General features: G+C 48.2%; 1 protein-coding gene across 3 annotated transcripts in view; it reads left to right on the top strand.

Annotated features, from left to right (window-relative positions):
* SLC4A4 (solute carrier family 4 member 4) overlaps positions 1-20,916 on the top strand; it is a 148,292-nt gene that overhangs the window by 106,777 nt on the left and 20,599 nt on the right. For all 3 annotated transcript variants that reach the window (XM_030947296.1, XM_030947294.1, XM_030947295.1), the window contains 8 exons: positions 1,091-1,167; positions 6,453-6,610; positions 11,059-11,146; positions 12,297-12,451; positions 12,730-12,843; positions 14,221-14,395; positions 16,158-16,291; positions 19,297-19,568. In XM_030947296.1, the coding sequence (XP_030803156.1) occupies positions 1,091-1,167; positions 6,453-6,610; positions 11,059-11,146; positions 12,297-12,451; positions 12,730-12,843; positions 14,221-14,395; positions 16,158-16,291; positions 19,297-19,568 (1,173 nt within the window). The remainder of the gene's footprint in view (positions 1-1,090; positions 1,168-6,452; positions 6,611-11,058; positions 11,147-12,296; positions 12,452-12,729; positions 12,844-14,220; positions 14,396-16,157; positions 16,292-19,296; positions 19,569-20,916) is intronic.

The raw sequence follows: 20,916 nt of genomic DNA, 5'->3' as shown, positions 1-20,916 counted from the left end.
GCTACTTTGAATCTATCCCCACATATGTTGTAAAGACAACCCAGCTCTGGAGAGTCCAGAGTTTTTTATTCCTGCTCCTTTTTATTCCCAGCTCCTGATGCTGATTTATTATTGAGCTTGTTTGTGCTGGGAGCTGATGAACACTGAGAACTTGAACATTCCTTATAATAATATCAAATAAATTTGGTCTCAAAACACAGCCTCAGTTGGGAGATGCTTCCTTGCCATTTTCTTTCCTTTGTATTTCCACCCTTTCCAATGAAGTTCATGGTCAGAATAAAAGCTTCATGGTCTGGGATAAAAGCTCCTGGTGCTGTGTTTCAGGTTCCTGCAAACATAATGAGAAGGGATGGGAACATTTCAGGATAATTTTTACTGTTCATACTGACCACTGTGATTTCTGATCCTGTATCTGTCCCAGAAGCCTTTGTTTACTATTGGTTTGTTGTTTGTTTGGGTTTTGGGTTGGTTGAAATTTAATTATTCTGCTGTGTCTCTGGAGAGTTCCTTCACCTCTCTGGAAAATCTGGTGTCAGGAATTGTTGACTTCTGGCCTGTCAGTGTGGCACACACGTTGTTTTAATCAGTGAGATGCTCCTGAGCTTAGTTAATGAGCTTGCTTGGAGCAAGGGAGGCGTTCATTAGGGGCTGTCTCAAAGGCGCAGGAGCTGCCCCCCTCCCTCTCTGCCTGTGGTGTGTGCAGTGCCTGGGATGCTGAGGGGGGGCTGAGGCCAGGGCTTTGCACCGTGGAAGATCCCAGCTCTGTGGAGGGGTGAGTTTGTGGTGGGTCCTGGGTGAGCTGGCCAGCAGTGTGGTGCTGTGTTATTTTTCTCCTACAGGCAGGAATTATGGAAATTCTTGGACTCTTTTGCTGTCCTTGGAGTTACTGGACTGCTATGAGGGTCAGAGGTGACAAAGTGTTAGTGTCTTAAAACCCCTCTGTGCCACATGAAGTGACAGAAAGCAGCTTGTCAGGGTCTGGAATTCCCCACATCAGCCTCCCAAGGAAAGGTGTTGCTGTAGCCTGAGCCTCTGTGTTCTGACTGGATCCAAGCAGGTGCCTTAACTGCTGTTGGTGTTGTTCCTCCAGGCAGCCCGGCCATGGCTCACCGAAACCTGACCTCCACCAGCCTCAACGACATCTCAGACAAGCCTGAGAAGGACCAGGTAAGCTCCAGGCCCAGCCTTTTCTTGGGGATGAGTTTGGAGAGGAGCTGGATGTTGGGGAAAGGGCTCCTCTGTACCTTAGCCCTGGAAACAAGAGGAGTGAGTATTTTTGAGTCCTGTGATTGATTCCTGCACTCTTTTAGCACCAACCCTTGCAAACAGCAGGTTCATCTCTTACAAGGTCTGAAGCAAGTGACACCACGTAGATGGCATCTTGCTGGCCCCCATGAGAAAGGAGGTAAAATACTCTGGGAGTGATGGATTTTGGATCCTCTTCCTGCTGAGGGGTTACAAGGGTCTGCAGAGGAGCACCCCGGGGTGAATGTTCACAGGAACTATGGGGTAGAGCAGGAGCACTCAGGGCAATGTGTCCCTGCTGCAGCAGCTGGTGGAACAAAGGTGCCACCTCCCCTTGCACATCCTAGTAGGAAGGTGGCTGTGCTGACAGGTGATGTGGGAGAGCAGCCCCAAAATGCAGTCAGCAATTGAGTTAAAATTGGCCTCCAGTGACAAATGTCCATGGCCTTGACCTCTTTGCTTGCCCAGGGAAATGTTTGTGGTATGGCATACGGGCTGCCTTTGTGTGTGCTTCCGTCCTTCCCCAAGGCTGCCGCCTCTGAGGGGTAACAGTGAGTTTATTCCAACTCTTAGAAAAACTGGTGCCTGAATGAGGTCTCTGTGCAAGTTTCAAAAAACCTTTGTCTGGGTTCAAAAAGTGGGTTACTCTCAAAGCCTGGCTGTTTCTTTCGGAGAATCTCTTTTTTTGTCTGCATCTTCCAGCATTCCCTAGTCCCATGGTGATTCTGAATGCAAATGAGAGTCACTTTGGAAACCTGTTTGGGTAGCACAGCCTTGCTGGCCAGTTGGGGATGGCTCCCATCCTTCAACAATGGCTGGTCACAGTCTTCTGTAAATCCTGAAAGGGACACAGCAACATAATTGAGGTAGAATAGTGAGTTCAGACTAATTAAACATTTTAAAAAGAAAATGATATTTGCCTAAAGAAATACACTTTCCATGGAAAGAGAAGGGGAGCAGTGTGTTTTGCCCTGACCTCAGAGTCATGCAGTGTTGTAGTATGTTCTAGTATCACCTGTACTGGTTGTGTTTGCAAAATACCTGTTTCCTTTAGTACACACAGCCACACCTGGGGAAGAAGGAGAATTGTTAAATATGACAAAATGCTTTTTGTCATTGGAAAAACTGCTGTGTGACATTTTTAATCCCATTGTACTTGTGGTTTTAATGCTAGACCAGCCCAAAGCTGGGGCTGAGCATTGCTGCAGCTTTGCAGCTCTCAGCAGTGCAGACAGTCTCCACTGCCCCTTCTGTCTCTGGAAATTCAGATAATGGACTTTTGTGGAGAATTAGGTATAGAAATAGGTGGTTTTGGTAGCACTGATAGGAAAATCTGTTAATAGATGCAGCTGGGAGCAGGCTCCAAAGTTCTTAACTTCCAGTGTACATAATGCCTGGCTCTTGATGGTGAGAAGTGTTTCTTGCTAAGTGTAGAGTTCCAAAAATCCTCTTAGTGAATTAGCCCATCCTGCTGATGAACTCTGCACAAAGTGGAAGCCTTGTCCTCCTGCACCTTGAGACATCACCTTAGAGCTCAGTTTTCATGGCTGATCGACTCAAAGTCCTGCCTTGATTGAGTTTGTGGCATTGTGGTGGTGCCTCTCAGCTTCCTTGAGCAGAACTCCATGTGCCATACACAGGCACAGGAATAATCCATCATGTTACCACAGCAGGAGCTGCAAAGGGAGCAGGTTCACTTGCCTTGGCAGCAGGGAGACTGGCTGTTGTTATTTAGGCATCCTATCTGGAAGCTGGACAGTCAGTGAGGCCATAAGGCAGAGGGGAGTGCTGGAGACACAGAACATCGCAGTTTTTATTGATTTGTGTGCCTGTAAGAATTGTGAGGGGTGAGGTCAGTCTACAGCAGTTGTGTGGAGCAGGACTGCCTTCCTGCATCCTTAATCAATCCCTGGTTTTACACAGGTAGAGGATTGCATGCTCATGTTTCAGAGGAAAAAAGGCTTTGACCAAACTTCTTTGTACCTTCAGTGATTTTCCTGTCTTCCTACATTCCTTAATATTCAGTTCTTCAACCTTTAGTGCAACTTGGAATGGTGCAGCTAATAATCTAGGGAGTTCATAGCCAGCATACTCTTCTAATCTGCAGCATTCCTGCTCCTTTTCTCTGGATGTTGAAAGGTTCAGGTTTCACGTGCATGTCAGAGATATGATCTGTCAGAGAATCCTCCCGCATTCATCCCTGCTGCCAGGACCCAGACAGCTCTGCCTGGCTCAGCGTGCTCCTTATGCCTGTTGAATCGGGCAGTCTGCACCAGCCAGCTCTCTCTGCCATGGGAATGGTGGCTGGATCCACTGGGATGGCAAAGAGGCTGGCTCAGGATCCTGCAGAAGCCCTGACCCAAACCACTTTGGTGAGAAATACCTTCAGTAAGGGCCCACAGACTGGGGGTTTGCTCTTTTGTCATATTCTGTGCTGCGGGCTTGCTTGACATTTTAGAAAGGTAATTAGGGAAGAGGAGATGTATTCCCTTTCATTGTGTTTGCTTTGGGAGAGCACTGCTCCTGAGGTGGCAGCACAGAGAAGGGATTTGCCTTCATTTGTTGTATTTTAGGAGGTGTTGGCTGCAGTTAATGCCCTGGCATTTGCATCTGGAGAGACAAGCAGTGGCGTTTTGGGACAATTTATTCTTCTTTTCTATATAGCTGTTAATAAATGAGCATCTAGACTTCCTGGCTGCTCCAACCCCTGTCCAGCCTGGCCTTGGACACTTCCAGGGATGGGGCATCCACATCTTAATATCTAAAAAACATTTTAAACCCTTTTTTCCAGCTTATGTGTGAAGGAGAGTGACTGAAAAGAGTCAGGTAGGTGCTTTCTCAGCCCCTCTGGTGCTGCAGTGCCAGCAGACCACAGGAAGCTGGGAAGTTCCTACTGCTATTCCCACTCCAGTCCCTCCCCCTGCAAGAAATCCTTTGGCTGTGCTCTGTTAGAATGTCCTTGGTGGCTCCGAGTGGCTGCACCACCAGGACTCCTTCAGGGTTCAACATGTAGAATAAAGGAGACATGAAAGGAAATCTGTTTTCCCAGAGACCTGCTATTCCTGAGCTGACGCAACAGCATAAAGCAAGGGAATGTATGTTGATACAAGGGGAGTTTCCTGACCTGGTGTTATCTGTGTTTCCAGAGGGCTTGGATGTGGGACGAGCCTGGCTCTGAATGAATGCGGTCAGTCAGAGGGAGGCACAAAACCCTTCTTATTTGTTGTGGTGTAGACACTGTGTATTCAACCCAGTGTTTCCATGTCAACAGGGGATCTGTGCCAAAGCCAGTGCTGGAGTTAAAAAAGAAATTGGCCTTGTTTAGAGAAGCCCTCCTGCCTTTCCTGGGGACCCAGGGACAGGGAGGCGCTGGCTGGATCCCATTCTTGGGAATGCAGTCCTGGGATTGATTGTGGGAGTGATTGCTGCTTTCCCTGCTGGAACATCTTCTCATCTCCACACTTGCAAGCAGACATTCCTAATTTTGAGGTCTGTCAGCCTGGGTGATGTACTTTCACTCCACGGAGCTCCTGTGAAAATGACTGTCTTCCAGTACAATCAATGCCACCCTTCTGGAGGAAAGGAAAAGCTTCTAGAAAGTTTAGTTAACTGGAATTTCCTTTACTTTTGCTGTTTTTCTTGATGCAGAGGGCAGTTTTGCCTGCCTGCTTTCTCCCCATATCCACAGTGGCCCTCTAAAGCATCCTTGGGTGACAGAGCAGCCTGGAGCCTGGAAGGCGCCCCTGGAGGCAGGTGTTCAAGGGATAAGTTGTGGGAAGGTGATCAGGTGATCTTAAACCTTTGTGTGAGCAGATACAGAAAGAGAGACAGAGACAGGTTCAAGCTGCAGGGGAATTAACCTTCCCTAAGTGCTACTTTGGAGTGTGTATTCAGGAGCTGCTTTCATTTCCAGTCAATCCAGAGTGGTGTTGATGATCCGAGTGCTCCAGTACATTTAAGGAAATTGAGATTCTGAGGTTGCTGTGCCTTTTTGCAAGTACAGTGCTGGAGACCTGTGGCTTTTAACATAACATTAGTGGTTGGGGTGGAATGATCTTCAATTTGGCAGGGGAAAGGGAAGTTCCCTCGTCCCTCCCTTGTTCCTGGATGCTGCTGAGGAGTCAGATCTTTCCAAAGCTTCTTTGGGGAATGGTTCAGGATGGATTTTAAGTGCTGACTGCACTCATTACCTGTCTGATAAATGATTTAAGAAAGTGGTGAGTGGTGCTGCAAAACTCATTTGGAGATTAAAAACCCCACTATAATGGCAGCTCTTCAAAATTAGTGACAGTGGTTTGCTGTGCTGGGCAGGGGGAAGGGCCTGGAGCCTTCAGCCTCAGGAGCTGGGTGGGCACAGGAAATGCTGCAGGTCAGTTCTGGCTCAGAGAATCACCTGGGTTTGGGCCAGGTGTCCAAACCAGCCCTGGTGTTGCTGAATGGTCTTTGTTCAGCCACACAGCCAGCCTGGTGAGGTTTGTTGTGAATTTGCCATCTTCCCATTATTGTTTTACCACCGCTGTGTTCCCAAACACTGTCTGTGGAAGAACTGGTACAGCTTTTCCAGACTTCCTCCACAGTGCTCCTTGATGCTTATTTACTGTTTCTTCTGGTGGTAATCCTGACTGAAGCATGCAAGGGTAGGATCATTCCAGCAGTTTTCTTCCTGTTCAGTCAATTCATGTATTTTCTGGAGACTTTTTCCATTTTCCCCCTTCCTTGAGTCACATCATGCAGCTCATTAGGGATTCATAGCCCAGTTCAGTGCCCCTCTCTTGCTGGTGCTCCTGGCAGTACATCCTCCCTCTCCATTCACCCTTTGCCAGGCACACACAGAGCATCTCCAGAGATCACCCAGGGAGAGGGGGCAGATTGGGAACCAGCTGAGGGCAGGCTTTTCAAAAGCCTTCCATTCCAAATTAATTCTGCCGCTGCTGAAGTTCAAACAAAGGCATCTTGCAGAGGCTGAGTTTTAGAACCCAGGGGCTCCTGCTGCTGCTGTGGTGTTTTCCCCTTCCCTGGAGACTTTGAGCTGAGGTCTCCCTGGAGCCTGGACATTTCTCCGTGGCTGGATCCAGACCAAGGGTGCACTGCAGGGTCCAGACTGCAGGGTCCACGAGTGTGCACAGTTACTGCACAGAGGTGCAGAGATGAGAAGAACGTGTCCAGCACAACTTAATTTTCTTTTCCTTCTTCTTGCACTGCTGCAGCTGAAGAACAAATTCATGAAGAAGCTGCCTCGTGATGCTGAGGCCTCCAACGTGCTGGTGGGGGAGGTGGATTTCCTGGAGAGCCCCTTCATTGCCTTCGTGCGTCTGCAGCAGGCGGTCATGCTGGGAGCGCTCACCGAGGTCCCTGTCCCCACACGGTAAGGACAGCCAGCCCCGGGCAGGCACCACCCAGGCACCTGCATTTCCACCTGGCAAAGGAAAAACAGCAGGCTAGGAGGTGTTCTCCATGCCTTCCATGCTGTGACATGCAGAACCATCAGCATTGGTGGTGCAAAGTAACAAAACTCACTGAAGCTGCTTCATCATTTTCAGCTCCTGAGTTTGGTTATGAGTAAACCATTACACAAACGCACTGACTTAACAACTCAGCAGTAAAGAGCACTGTCAGTGTTGAATTGAAGTCCTGGGGCTTTTTTCCTGCCCCTTCTGTACAGATCCCAGATTCCCTCTGCACATTTTTGCTGTATATTTTATCAGATGGAAAATTCAATTCTGGCCCACCTGGGGCAAAAAAAAGTCAGGTGAACTTGAACATACAGTTCTACTGGGGCTTGTTCTGTAATGCATAATGGCTCAAGGAAAAATGTCAGAGAAATATTTTATTTATTATGACTCATGTTGCAAATTAATCTCAGTCTCACAAATAGCAATATATCTCGTGTTCTTAAATATTTGAAGTCACTGCTTGAGTATGCCTGCCTGTCTAAGCTGCCCTGTGTGAATTCATAGCAGCATCACAGCCCTTGTATGGAGTGGAAGTTAGATGGCTGCTGGAATCCTTGCCTCTTTCTGTGTACCAAACAAAGGGAAAAGAGCATCTAGCTTTGCTCTTTAGTGGTAGTAGCAGTGTTTGTGTTTCTTGCAGTTTCATCAAGTGGTTTCTTACAGCCACATCCACAGCTGTCTGTACACTCTGGGTATTCAGGTAGGAGTGGGGGCACCCAGATGTGGCTTCATTCTGTAGCAGGTTATTCATTCCTCAGCGTTCCTGGCCTCTGTGTGCTTCAGTGTTTCAGCTTCCCACTCTAATCCCACTGACTATTTTTTAAACATATCTCCAAATTCTTTTCAGCAGTTGTAAGCTGAGGTATTGCTCGCTGTGGTGGTGGGAGCCAGGAAGTTAGATCCAGGATTGCTGGGCAGCCTCATTACTCAGTAGCAATAATAAAGGCAGTATGTCCTTCCCTGCCAGCACTTTTCCCAGGAAATAGTATTATCCATTTGCTGTTCTCCAAAGCAAATACTGGCCCTAATCAAAGCAGGAAGGCTCATTAGGTGGCTTTCATGAGTGATGAAGAGCCATTTGCCATGGCTGCATCCTAGGAAATTCAATCAAGGAAATCCCCTCAGGGCCAGGAGGAGCTGTGATGGAACATCTCCGGTGCCGCCGGCATTCCTGCCGTGGGCCTGCACTTACAGCCCGCAGACTGCAGGGCGCTGGAGCCTCTGGCATACCCAGCCTTCTGTCCTGTGGGGCCTCTCCTTTTATTTGGTTCAGCTGTTGATTCCCTGGTAAAAGTGCGGGTGCCAGCTGGGCGCTGCGCAGCCCCTGGGGTTCAGCCCTGGCGTGGGCCAGCTCTCTCAGTACTGCCAGTGTGACCTGTGTGCTTCTCTCCTTGGTTTTATGTAGGGCAGGAGGGGGTTAAACACTCAGGTTTTGTCTCAGGGCTAGTCCAGTCCCTCTGTCTGGGGTGCTGTGTTAGGTGAACATTTCCTGCTCTTCAGCAACTGCAGATAGAGAAGCAGGGAATGGTTTGGGTTGGAAGGGAAGGGAACTCAAAGCCCATCTTGTTTCAACCCCCTGCCACAGGCAGGGACACTTTCCACTAGCCCAGGTTATGCCAGGCCCTGTCCAACCAGGCCTTGAACACTTTCAGGGATCCAGGGGCAGCCACAGCTTCTCTGGGCAGTCTGTGCTAGGGCCTCACCACCCTCACAAGAAGAATTTCTTTCCAATATCCCATCTAACCCCGCTCTGTGTCAGTTGGAAACCATTCCCCCTTGTCCTGTCACTCCAGGTCCTTGTCCCAAGTCCCTCTCCAGCTCTCCTGTAGCCCTTTTAGGCATTGGAAGGAGCTCGGAGGTCTCCCTGGGGCCTCCTCTTCTCCAGGCTGATCACCCCCAGCTCTCCCAGCCTGGCTCCAGAGCACAGGGGCTAGTAATAGAAACATCAGGGATATGCAGTTGGAACAGAGATATCCCAGCCTTTCCTGAGTTTTCTTTTTACTGGTCACATTGAAAAAACCTTTAAGGCCTTTGGTTTTCTTGTGTCAAATTTAATCCCACAGTGCTTGGGACTCCTCATCTGGGGGAACCCTGAGCTGACAACATGGCTTGGGAATGGCTTTGTATTTTCATCAGAGCAATGCACAATCGTGTGTTCAAGGCTGCTGTTTAATGCAGTGAAGATGGGAAGAAAGATGAGGAGTGAGCCAGGAGAAGATGTTTTTTGGAGATAAGCTGCACAGACTTGCACAGTCTGGTGTGCAGAGTTGGGAAAGGCCGATGTCTGCAGGTCTCAAATGAAGTGAGGTAACTTGCCCAAGGTACGTGGGGAGCGAGGGGCAGATCTGGTCCTCCCTGGCCTCCCACTGGAGGCTTTTCACTGCAAAGGCACTTTTCCCCCAGGACTTGACTGAGATTCTTTTGTTCAGGTGCCTTCAGCCCTTATGGAGTTGCTGTTCTAGCAGTGCATTGAGAGAAACATTGCATTTTATTAATACTTCTGAGAGGCTTTGAGCTTGGTGGAACCTCCCATTCCCTGCCTTGCAGCATTATTAGCAATGTTAGGTGTCAGAAATGGACATTGGATAACTCAGCATGTATTGTGTGAAGCAGGGAGGAATTCTTGAGTGGCCTTCAGCAGAGGAAGAGGAGGAGTATGGCACAGCATGGAGTGAGGGCTTTTGTGGCTGGAAATGTTCATAACTAAATGATAATAAATCTATGCACGCATACTCTAGTTCAGGCCACTTGTTGTAGACCGATAAAAGAATTATAGAAGAAAGGCCTCATCAAATCAGGCCTGCTCTGTTAAATTTATAGCTAGCCTGTCATTTCTTCTAAGCACAGCTGAGTAATTTACAAGTTCCCATCCAAAAACAATCTTAGGTATGAAAGGTTTGTTAACACAACTTATTCTTAGGTGAAAAACAATTAGCACCTGCATAAACAATAAGATCTGTCCTATGGGAATCAGTAGAAAAATATATAAACTAGCTATAAATACAGAGGTTTGATAGACGTGCAAAATACCATGTACTAACCAATAAATGAAGTGTGAATGTATTGCCCACCAATAAGATCTGACACAATGTCTTCTGGTAATCCTGTAAAATATGGCCTATACAATTAAGATTGGGGTTTTCTGCATGAAGAAACAGTCCTGTCTGCATATTAATGCTACAGCCACTAAAATGCATTATTGTTTTTGTGTTTGTAATGTCTGGCCCGTGAAAAGATCTTGTTCTACCCACTGAAGGCAGATCTGAGCTGAATTAGGGCAAAGAATTTGGAAAATGCTGCAGTCTCCTTGTTTTCAGGAGTGTTTTAGTAGCACAGGAGCATTCAGATGCTGCTGCTCTGTGCTGGAAAAGAGCCAGCTGGTTGGGGTTATTGCAGAAGAGGGTTATGGAAGTGCCTGGTTCTCCTGGAAAACGAGGAGAATGCCAAGCAGCAGCTCCTGAAGTTATGAACCTCCTTTTTTTAACATATTAATATGTTTGGCTAATTTGCATCCTGGCGTTTGGAAAGAGTTGGCTGAGGAACAGTTTTTCTTGAGTGTTATTTTGTAAGAGCTGGTAAAGCAGGGAAAGTTCCAGGAGGTGGGAGGAGAGCAGAGGACATGACCTGGGTGTGTGTGGCTTACTCACCTCCCTGTGAACCTCCAGTAAAACACTCAAACACCTCGTGAAGGACTCAATTAAGAGGTGTTGTGTAGTAATGCCAATCAATATGTATTTATGGATCCTGTGCTACTAACTTGCTGCTTTTCTCTTTTAGGACTCTAGATTCTCTTGAACAGAAAGTGCTTGTTTGGATATAATACTCCTCATAAGCCATTCAACTTAGTACCTCATCATATTTGAGTTAGGAGATAAAATAATATTTAATCCAGCCCTTGGAAGGGGATAGGTGCTTCTGGTGAGGTTATTTCATCTGTATGTTTGCACTTCCAAAGATTTCATACCATGGTGTTTTTTAAACTCTTCAGCAGTGACTTGGATGTAGTTGCTTACCAAAGAGATCATGTGGAAAAAGAAGTGTCCAAGGCCAGGTTGGACAGGGCTTGGAGGAACCTGGCTAGTAGAGGGGGTAGGTAGCCTTTAGGATCCTTTCCACCACACACTGTTCTGTGATTCCATGGAACAAATCCCCACGGAGGTGGACAGGCTTTCGTGGTGCACAGGCCATGGTGGGCCACAGGGTGTAACCTCTGGTCCAAAGATAGCTTGAGGCCACTGGCAGCCTCCAGATCTCTAACAAGGACCACAAATTTCAGGTCAAATTTCTGTCTAGGTGTTGTATAGGCAATAACCAGTTGATTTTGCCATCCCAAGTGGGAACAATCTCTTGGTTTTGTCAGATTTCTCTTCATTCTGCTGGGACCAAAGGGCAAAGCCAAGTCCTATCATGAGATCGGCCGAGCCATTGCCACGCTGATGTCAGATGAGGTAAGTGTCTTGGCATCTCCAGTGGGAAATGGTTCTCCCAAGTAACAGTGTCCTTCCCTCCAGCCTGGTCAACAGGTAAGGAGCATTCACATACAGCTGAAATACCCATGTTACCTCCTAATTCCATCTGTTGACAAAATTACTGCCTCTGGCTTTGTGTTTGTTAAAAGCATGACTCTAGGAGAGGTTTGTGTGCCGTGTGTATTGTTCTGCTGGTGATCACTCTTTCATATCAACTGTGAATTAATTGTTGAATGTATTCTGTTGTGTTCTGCACCTTGTGTCCCATTCTGCCATCCCAGAATCCCACAGCTAGGGATGTGCAGGTGATGCCCACAGCACCGTTTCCCCCATGTGGTGCTGTGTGTGGCACTGTGTTCTGAGCACTGGCAGTGTTCATGTGTAGCCAGGAGCAGCTGGCCCCTCCTTGCTGCCGTGGCTAGCCTTTCAGGATTCATTTACAGCTCCTTTCTTCCCTACAGCTCCTTCATCACAGCTCAGCTGCTCCCAGCTCTACAGCTTTCTGTCACTCACTGGGCTGCTTCCCACAGCCCCAGAGTCCCTTCCTGCCACCAGCTCGTCTGTCACACGCACTGATCCACCTCCTCTCCACACAGCCCAGAAGATTCCTATAAAATTCAGCATTAATGCTTTCCTCCCCACACCTTTTCTCATTTGTTCTTCATGATTAATACCAGGCCTTTCACTAAAACCAGTTTATGATGTTGTTTTTGAGTAAATATTGTTATCAGTTCTGTGTCACAGGGCTGAAAATGAATCTGGGTTTGATAGACTGAAGTAGGTGGCTTTGTCAAAGTGTCTTCTACAAGTGTAATTGAAAGTCCTTATGTAGAAGAAAACTTTTTTGCATTAATGATATAGATAATTGCTTTACTAACATTTTTAAAGCTTAGAAATAAATGGTTTCCTTAAAATTAGATATATGCCTAAAAGGAAGAATCTCTGTTGTTATCCAGCCAAAGAAAGGGGCTTTCTGAGGGTCACACCTCCTTGTGGCACATGTCCTGATACTTTCTTAGAGGTTTCTGAGAAGGAGTTAAGTTGATTTTGTAGAACTCAGCAGCTGCTTCTGGAGCCAGTGCCACAGAAAATGCAAACCTTTCCCACGAGGAGTCTCTTTTCCTTGCAGGTATTCCATGACATTGCCTATAAAGCCAAGGACCGTCAGGACCTGATCGCAGGCATCGATGAATTTCTGGATGAAGTCATTGTGCTCCCCCCTGGGGAATGGGATCCAGCCATTAGGATAGAGCCCCCCAAGTCTCTCCCTTCTTCAGATAAGAGGTAATAGCAGGAGAGGGGCTGCTGGCCAGGGACAGTGGGCGTGAGGTGTGGAGAGGGGATGGGAAGAGGCAGTGTTCTGGTTGTGCCAGGTGTATGGAGTGACCTGCACCTGGCTGTCACTATTTAGAAAGGCCTGGAGATATTTTCAGGGAGGGAGGATGTTCCTGGGAGTATGTACCTTTTGAGATGATGTTGTAGGCACACAATAACACAGCTGGTGGTTGGCTGGGCTCTTTGAGGTTCCGCTTGGTTCTCTGACATGCTGTGTCCCGGTCTAGGAAGAACATGTACTCGGGTGGGGAGAACGTGCAGATGAACGGCGACACGCCCCACGACGGCGGCCACGGCGGTGGCGGCCACGGCGACTGCGAGGAGCTGCAGCGCACGGGCAGGTCAGTGACACCCCTGCAATGCTTCCCTTGCCAAAGCATCCCCAGCCCAGTGGGCTGCCTGTACAGGCTCAGGTGTGACCCCAGAACGTGTCCTGGGGGCCTTTCCTGCCCAGAGTGAGGCTGTGTGAAGGGTTCAGAACCTCCGGCTTCAGCAGATGGCAGAAGGTCATGGATCAGATGCTCAGTAAATGATAAGGAGACATTAAAAAGGACAGAAGGCCCAGGTGCCTTCTGTTGGGAGCCTGGGAAGTCAGATGAGCTGTAGGGGACATAAACATGGCTGGTACAAGCCTCAGTTAATCCATTTGGATTGCTGAAGGGGTGCCTTAGCCAAAAGCAGAGATGTTCCCTTTTCTGGATGTTAGTGATGCAGTTGGATTGCACAGCTAAAGGCTTTTATGGGATAGAAAGAGAGAGGATAACAGTGCCCCAGACCCTACTCTCTGCTTTATTACTCTGCTTTGTGCCACGTTAAAGTCCACTGGAGTGGGAATACAGCTCAGGTGGCCATGAAACAGCAAGTTCAGCATTTCAAGATCAGTGCACAGGGCTTCATGGTGGCTTTATGCCTTCCTTCCCACTGTGAATCTTCTTTTTCAGTTCTAGTTTTAGTCTAAATTCTAGGACAAAAGTCTGAAAGTCTTTACACTGCATTGGTGTGTACAAGGCAGTGGAGTGTCCTGATTTGGGGTCAGAAGGTGGCGTGTGCCTGTCTGCCACAGTGTCTGTGCAGTCCTGGCAGAGGTGGGGAGCTGTGAGCAGAGGAACAAGAGGCTAAACAAACATTTTTCATGCTGGCAGTGTCAGTGCCACGTGGAGTTTATAAGATTTAAGTACTGTCTTGTTTGTGATCATACAAAAAGGGATGTCTGCAAGTGAGTTCTTTTGTCATCCAAGAGTGTTTCCCTTATGTTTTTACTTCTAGTTCTTTTGCTGGTTATTAATTTGAAGCATTTTTCCATGCAGCAGATTGTTTGGCTCGCCCAGCCATGGTGTCTGCTATGTGGAGAAATTCAGGCAGGGACTTAGACCAGAGTTAATCTATTTTATTACATCAACTAATATATTTGGGGGGAAAAAACCAACAGATGAGCTCCCTGAAATACAAACTGTGGTGGTCTGTTCCAGCAGAAGGGTGGCTTGTAGTCCTGCAATTTGTCCCTTTCTAGCTGCATCACGAGTTTGAGATATTATCTCTCCTTACAGCTTTCTCTCTGAGATCCCTGGACCACCACAGCTATGATGAGGCTGTTTGTAATGTGCTGATCTCACTCCTTAGAGATCATACTTCATTGCTGGCAGTGTCTCTGCTGGCTTAGCATGGTGAGTTTCACTGTGAGACATCTTGCCTGAGTCTCCTCTTGCTTGTCCCTGCAGATTCTGCGGGGGCTTGATCAAAGACATCAAGAGGAAAGCACCGTTCTTCGCCAGCGACTTCTACGACGCTTTGAACATCCAGGCTCTCTCAGCCATCCTCTTCATCTACCTGGCCACTGTCACCAATGCCATCACTTTTGGGGGATTGCTTGGGGATGCTACGGAGAACATGCAGGTGGGCAAGAGCTTTCAGAACCAGCAAATCCAGCCTTTTGCTGTCCAGTCAGAGCAGTGTTTGGGCACTGGCAAAGCTGGAATTCGTGGTACAATAATGGAAGTGTTCTGTGTTTTCACTGCTTTCTCTGCTGCTGTGCTGTTCTTTGACAGCTTGTACAGCAGTTCCTTAAATGGTGAATAAAAGCAGACCCAAGAGACAGAGAAGGTCTTTGCTCCTTCTGTACAGAGAAGCTCCTCTGATCTGCTCTTGGTTGTACCAGTTTAGTCCAATTCAATTTGCTAACTCTGAATCCTCTGCCTGATTCCTACAATACCTGGGCTTTGGCCTCTCTGGTGAAAAGAAAATGCCAAAATTATTAGGAAAATGAGTAACAGAGGAGAGAAATGTCAGGTCTTTAGAATGATGAATTTTGTAGTAGTGGGAGGGCACAGGCTGAGAACCAGGCACATATCCACGGACAGGCTGGATCAATGGCTTAGCTCAGGATAAAGAGAAGGGATTCTCTATTAACAGTGCTGGAGGTCCTTTGTGTTAGTGGACTAATAGGAAAAGTAGGAGGTTTTATTTAGATATATTCGGTTCAGCCAGTCCAGTTCAGTCAAATCTCCTAGCAATAATCAAGCTCATAATGATAATGACTGAATTATTAATTTATGCAGATTTGATTAAGTCAAACATAGGAAATGAGGGCACATATCTGGAACCCTGCACTTCCTTGTGATGAATTACAGGCTAGAGTAAGATCCAGCAGCCTGTGCAGTGCCCAGCTCCCCTCCCTCCTGTGCAAACAGTTTGCCTTTTCTGAGACTCAGGGAAGTCAGAAATGGAGAGGCCTCCAGGTCCTACCAGTGAGCAACACTGGACTGTCATGGGGTAGCACAGCAAAGCCTGTCTGCTTTGCACAAGGTGCAGTCTTTAAATTACACGAGGAGGGGGAAATGTTACCTGATTCCACATCTAGTTCAAATTGAGAAACATTTCATTGTGACCAGAAGTCTCAAGCTTACTATCAAGTAGCAAAAAAAACCCTCAGAGAGCAGTATTTTTGGGGCTACTACATCACTGTTTGTGTGTCTGTGTCTTGTCTGTTGTTAACAGTGAGGTGGCTGTTGCTGGGGCAGGCACTGAGCATGGCCCATTCCTGCTCCCTGTCCTGGGAACTGCCCCAGCCAGCAGTGTCTTCACAGCTTGCTCCTGAGTTTTCTGTTTCCGAGAAAAGACACTATTCTTAGCTACAGACACGTGGAAGAATGCAGGGAAAAGAGATTCCAGATGCTCTGGCCACGAGGGCCCTCTCCATGAGTAATACAAGGGGAGTGGAGGGGATCAGCTGTGTGAAGGCTGTTCCTTGCCCTGGGATTACTGGGCTCAGCCTTACAAGTCCCCCAAAGGCAACCAGCCTGTTGCTTTCCTCAGTGAAAACACTAACTCGTGTCTTCTAAAGGAAGAGAGACACAAAACTGGATTCCAATTCTTGCAGTACCCCTGACAAGTCAGGAGAGCTGCAGCCCCATCCCTGCGGCCGGGCGGAAGGGAGGGATTGGCCTGTGCCCTTAATGGCTGCTCAGCGCATGAACGTGTGGTTATCCCGAGTAACTGTGGCAGTAACTGTGGCTTGTGTGGTGCCAGCATCTTGGTGACAGCTGCAGGGGGGACAGAGGATGCTGTCCCCTGGGTCACAGGCACAGGGACGTGCAGCATGCAGCCACAACAGAAGTGCTCCTTCAGAGAGGGTGACTCCTGTGCTGTGTCCCCGCAGGGTGTGTTGGAGAGCTTCCTGGGCACCGCTGTCACCGGCGCCGTGTTCTGCCTCCTGGCTGGCCAGCCCCTCACCATTCTGAGCAGCACAGGACCTGTCTTGGTCTTTGAGAGGCTCCTCTTCAATTTCAGCAAGTGAGTACGTGGTGGCAGAGGGTGGGGGGCAGGAATGTCCCACACGGAGGAAATCCAGCCAGGGAATGAGCTGCTTGCTGCTGGGGAAGGAAGGGATTTAGTGCGCAGAATGAAGGTCTTGTTTTTTGCTGAGACGCAGTGCAATCACATCAGGATTGTCCCGGCACGCATGTCCCAGGGCGCTGCCCAGTGTGTGGCTGCCTGTCTCTGTGGGGCCTCCTGAAACAAAAACAGCCTTGGCCACTTCAGTCCTTGGTGAAGAATTTGCTCTCGGTGCAGTGTGCTGCTTCTCCCCATCACTGCTTCTCTGACTCCCATAGGAACAAGGAAATGAATCCTGCTCTTCACTAACAAAATCCCGTGGGTCTCAAGGTTGCCAAGAATTTGTCCAGTAGTCATTTGAAATAGTCACTATTATTTATGAAAGTAAAAGTGTCTCTGGTAGAAACAGCCCCCAGAATTCCATGGGGGAGCTTTTCCGCTTTTAAAGGAAATTGCCTGCATTTTTTCCATTTAACTGGTATAAAGAAGTTCTGCTTTCTCCACGTTGTTGACAGCTGACACCCAGAGCTAAAGGGAGCCCATTTATTTAGGTGTGATCATTTACCATTCCCACATCTGCAATACCAGGAAGATACACTGGAATCCCCAAAGGAATCAGCAGTGTCATGGATGATTTCACCCATGGGGCTGGTGACCCTTTGGCTGGTGTTTTGCAAGGAGATCGTTTTAGGTTACACAGAATAAACCCCAAATCCCTTGTAGTCTGCGTTCTCAGCATGGCAGGTTGTGCAGGACTTGTGTTCCTACATGTAAGGAGGGATGGGGGCTAGAAAAAATGGCTGGAAAGTTAGATTATCCTAGGGAGGGAAACTGGAAACTACCAAAGGGTGAGTTGCACAGTGGAGCAAGAGGGGGACACCTTTCTTTTCTTCCCTCGTCTGGAATCAATGAATAGAGTCAGGAATGGACACACTGCACCTATTGGCACCTGGCAAGCATGACAAAGCCCAGGTGCAGCAGGCAGCAGGAAAAAAAGCAAGATGGAAAAGCACTTTGTACTGTTTTGGAAGGAAGAAGGTGGTTATTGTTAACCTGAGGAGGAGGTGGCAGTTGTAAAAGCCATTGTCCTAACAACCTGCAAGAACAGAAAGGCAGGCCTTTTCAAAGGAGGCCTTTCTTACAAGGAAATTGGAACTGAGTACTTTGATTTTTCAGTAATGTGTTTGTGGTTGTTCATTTTCACAACACGCTGTTCCCTGCTAGGAGCAATCCTGCAGGATATAGTGCTTTTCCACCTGCTCTGTCAGCTTCAGAAGTGCTGCAGGAATTTGAGAAGTAAATGCTAAAATAGTATAGTTTAACATTTTTGAAGTTCTTGAATGGTGTGGGTCAGTGTAGCTGGGTTTCTGCCAGCTGCCTTCAGATGGATGGGATCTTCTGCCCCCTCAGGCACTGACTCTGGATACTTCAGAGTTGTCACTTGGGTCTTGTATTTTTATTTTTTCCCTTCTCTTTTTCTAAATAATTTTGTTTCTTACTTGCTCCTTGCCCTCTTCTATGTCAGGGCTTCTGGCTTCCAGAGAATTACAGCTGCCTCAGCCTGCCAGTCCCACCAGCTCTTGCTTCCTTCCCCAGAACAGGCAGTGGCCTTCCTGGCAGGTCCTCATCTGCTCCAGGGTTCCCTTGAGGCACTTTTTCATTCCTAAAAGCCCACCTTTGGACTCTGTGCTGGCACAGCACCTCAGCCTCAAGCAGCAAACAAGGGGGGGCATTGTTCCCAGGAGGGAATGATGCAGCTGGGTGCATGGCTCTCCATCCCCTGCCATTCCCAGCACCAGGGTTTGTCATAGAATATCCCAGGTTGGAAAGGACCCATAAGGGTCAGCAAGTCCAACTCTGCACACCTACCAAGACTACCTAAAACTAAACCATATGACTAAGAACACTGTCCAGATGCTCCTTGAACTCCATCAGGTTAGGTGCCATGACTGCTTCCTGGCAAGACTGTCCCAGTGTCCAGCCACCCTCTGGGAGAAGGTTTTTACTCTTATGTCCAATCTCAGTGAATCTCTAGGAAGGTAGGAGGGCTCTGCAGAGAGACCTGGAGTGGTTGGATGGATGGGCAGAATCCAGTAAGATGAAGTTTAATAAATCCAAGTGCCCAGTCCTGCATTTTGGCCGCAATACCCCCTGCAATGCTATGGGCTGGGGATGGTGTGGCTGGACAGTGCCCAGGCAGAAAGGGACCTGGGGGTACTGGTCAAAAGCTGTCTGAACATGAGCCAGCAGTGTGCCCTGGTGGCCAAGAAGTTCAATGGCTCCTGGCCTGTATCAGGAACGGTGTGGCCAGCAGGAGCAGGGAGGTCATTCTCCCTTGTACTCGGCCTTGGTGAGGTCCCACCTTGAGCACTGTGTCCAATTCTGGCCCCTCAGTTTGGAAAGGACATTGAGACCCTTCAGCCCATCCAGAGAGGGCAACGAGGGTGGAGAGGGGCTGGGAACACAAACCCTGTGAGAAGCAACTGAGGGAGCTGGGGTTGTCTAGCCTGGAGAAAAGGAGACTCAGGGCTGACCTTATCACTCTCTACAACTCCCTGAAAGGTGGCTGTGCTCAGGTGGGGTTGGTCTCTTTGTCCAGGCAGCACTGACAGAACCAGAGGACACAGTCTCAAGCTGTGCCAAGGGAAATATAGGCTGGATATTAGGAAAAAGTTTTTTACAGAAAGGATGATAAAGTATTGGAATGGTCTGCCCAGGGAGCTGGTGAAGCCAGCATCCCTGGATGTGTTTAAAACAAGACTGGATGTGGCACTGGGTGCCATGGTCTAGCTGAGGTGTTGGGGCTGGGTTGGACTCAATGATCTTGAAGGTCTCTTCCAACCTGGTCATTCTGTGATTCAATGTCCCCTGACTTAGCTTTGTTCCATGTAACATCTGCTTTGTACTTCCTGATCTTATCTAACCCAATGTTTTCCTTTCTTGCCACCCTTGTCTTGTTGCAGGGACAATAACTTTGACTACCTGGAGTTCCGCCTCTGGATCGGCCTCTGGTCAGCCTTCCAGTGTCTCATTCTCGTGGCCACCGATGCCAGCTTCCTGGTCAAGTACTTCACCCGCTTCACCGAGGAAGGGTTTTCCTCCCTCATCAGCTTCATCTTCATATATGATGCTTTCAAGAAGATGATCAAGCTGGCAGATCATTATCCCATCAACTCCCAGTTCAAGGTGGACTATATCACTCATTACTCTTGTGCCTGTAAACCACTAGATCCAGGTAAGGGAGTGTTCATTACCTCTCCAGTTTGTAGACAGGAGGTGGCCTTTGCTCTCCTTTTCCCTTGTGCTGCAGCCCAGATAATAGGTAGATTATTCCTTCTTTATCAGTTGCCTTCAGATATCCTGTTTTAGTCTCTTAGAAACTGAGAGGTAAATTTCATCCCAAGTGGAATGTCAGTGTTGCAGCAGACCTCTCATTGGGGGTAGAAGTGAGCCAAGACACAGACTCTTGTTCAACAACGTGAAAAGGGTCCCGGTTTATTCTTCTCTACAACTGAGCCATCCTGACTGTGACTACAGCAAGCTCCTACTGTTGGCTTCCCTGGTGGACTCTGACTGCAGCTAATTCCTGCTTGACTACGACTGCATGTATTAGTTTGCAGAGTTTGCAGGCTGTTCCTGCTGGAATATGACTGCAGGCTCCAGCATCAGGCTGTCACTGCAGGCCCCTTGCAAACCACACCACAGATCTTGTTCAGCAGCAACTCTCTGCCTTATTTCGTCCATCCTCTAGTTCTTCCCAGTTGTTCCTTCTTCCTCATGAGTCATCCTCCTTCCTCCAGGTCGTCCTCTTCACGGTCCACCCCTGAGCAGCCAACCCATCCCTTTTGTCACACTTATCTATTAGTTACTGCTGTGACCCATTAGGGTCATAAGGCTGTTCCTCTTCTTTGGTAATTAGTACAACTGTGGCAAAGGCAAGGTCACCTGTAATCCCTTCTTCTACACCTACATGTCACAGTACAGCTGGCCTTGCTGGAACTCCTCCAGAGAGCATCATGACCAGTGGAGAAGCTGTTGCTGCACCCCTGTCTCCTTGCATCCCCGTTCCAAATGGCATTCCAAATGCCATGAAGGGGCTGCAGTGGTGGCCAGGTCACTGCTGTGCAGCTGAGGTCACTGCCATGGAGCTCAGGCCACTCCTGTTTCAGGAGCTTGATTTATTCAAGGTGTTACCCAAACGTGGGTGGTTCCCACCTCCTGGCTGCACGGATGAGAGGAAAAGCACAAACAATTCCCTCCCTTCCAAGAAGGGAAGTGTATCCCCAGGGCAGCCTATCTCTGGAGTGTGGGCTGCACAGCAGATAGAGCCAGTGTACCTATGGCTCTGGGGACAAAGGGTTACAAAACCCAAATCAAATTTAGAGAGGCTGGCTGTACCATTAGGCAAGTAGGACCACTCCTAGGATCCCACAAACAATGGGGAGTAAGTAAGAAACTTGATCTGTGCCCAGAGCAAACTGTAGGTTATCTTGGCACACTTGTCCAACAGGAAAAGCTGCTGGCTGCTCCTCGCAGGTGTCGAGAGCCCATTCCCTGGGGCTGGGTGCCTGCCTTCCCTATTA

Source organism: Camarhynchus parvulus, chromosome 4, assembly GCF_901933205.1.
Source record: "Camarhynchus parvulus chromosome 4, STF_HiC, whole genome shotgun sequence".
NCBI classification, from domain to species: Eukaryota; Metazoa; Chordata; class Aves; order Passeriformes; family Thraupidae; genus Camarhynchus; species Camarhynchus parvulus.
Note: the sequence above shows the minus strand (reverse complement) of the source record. Positions and strands in the feature narration are given on the sequence as shown.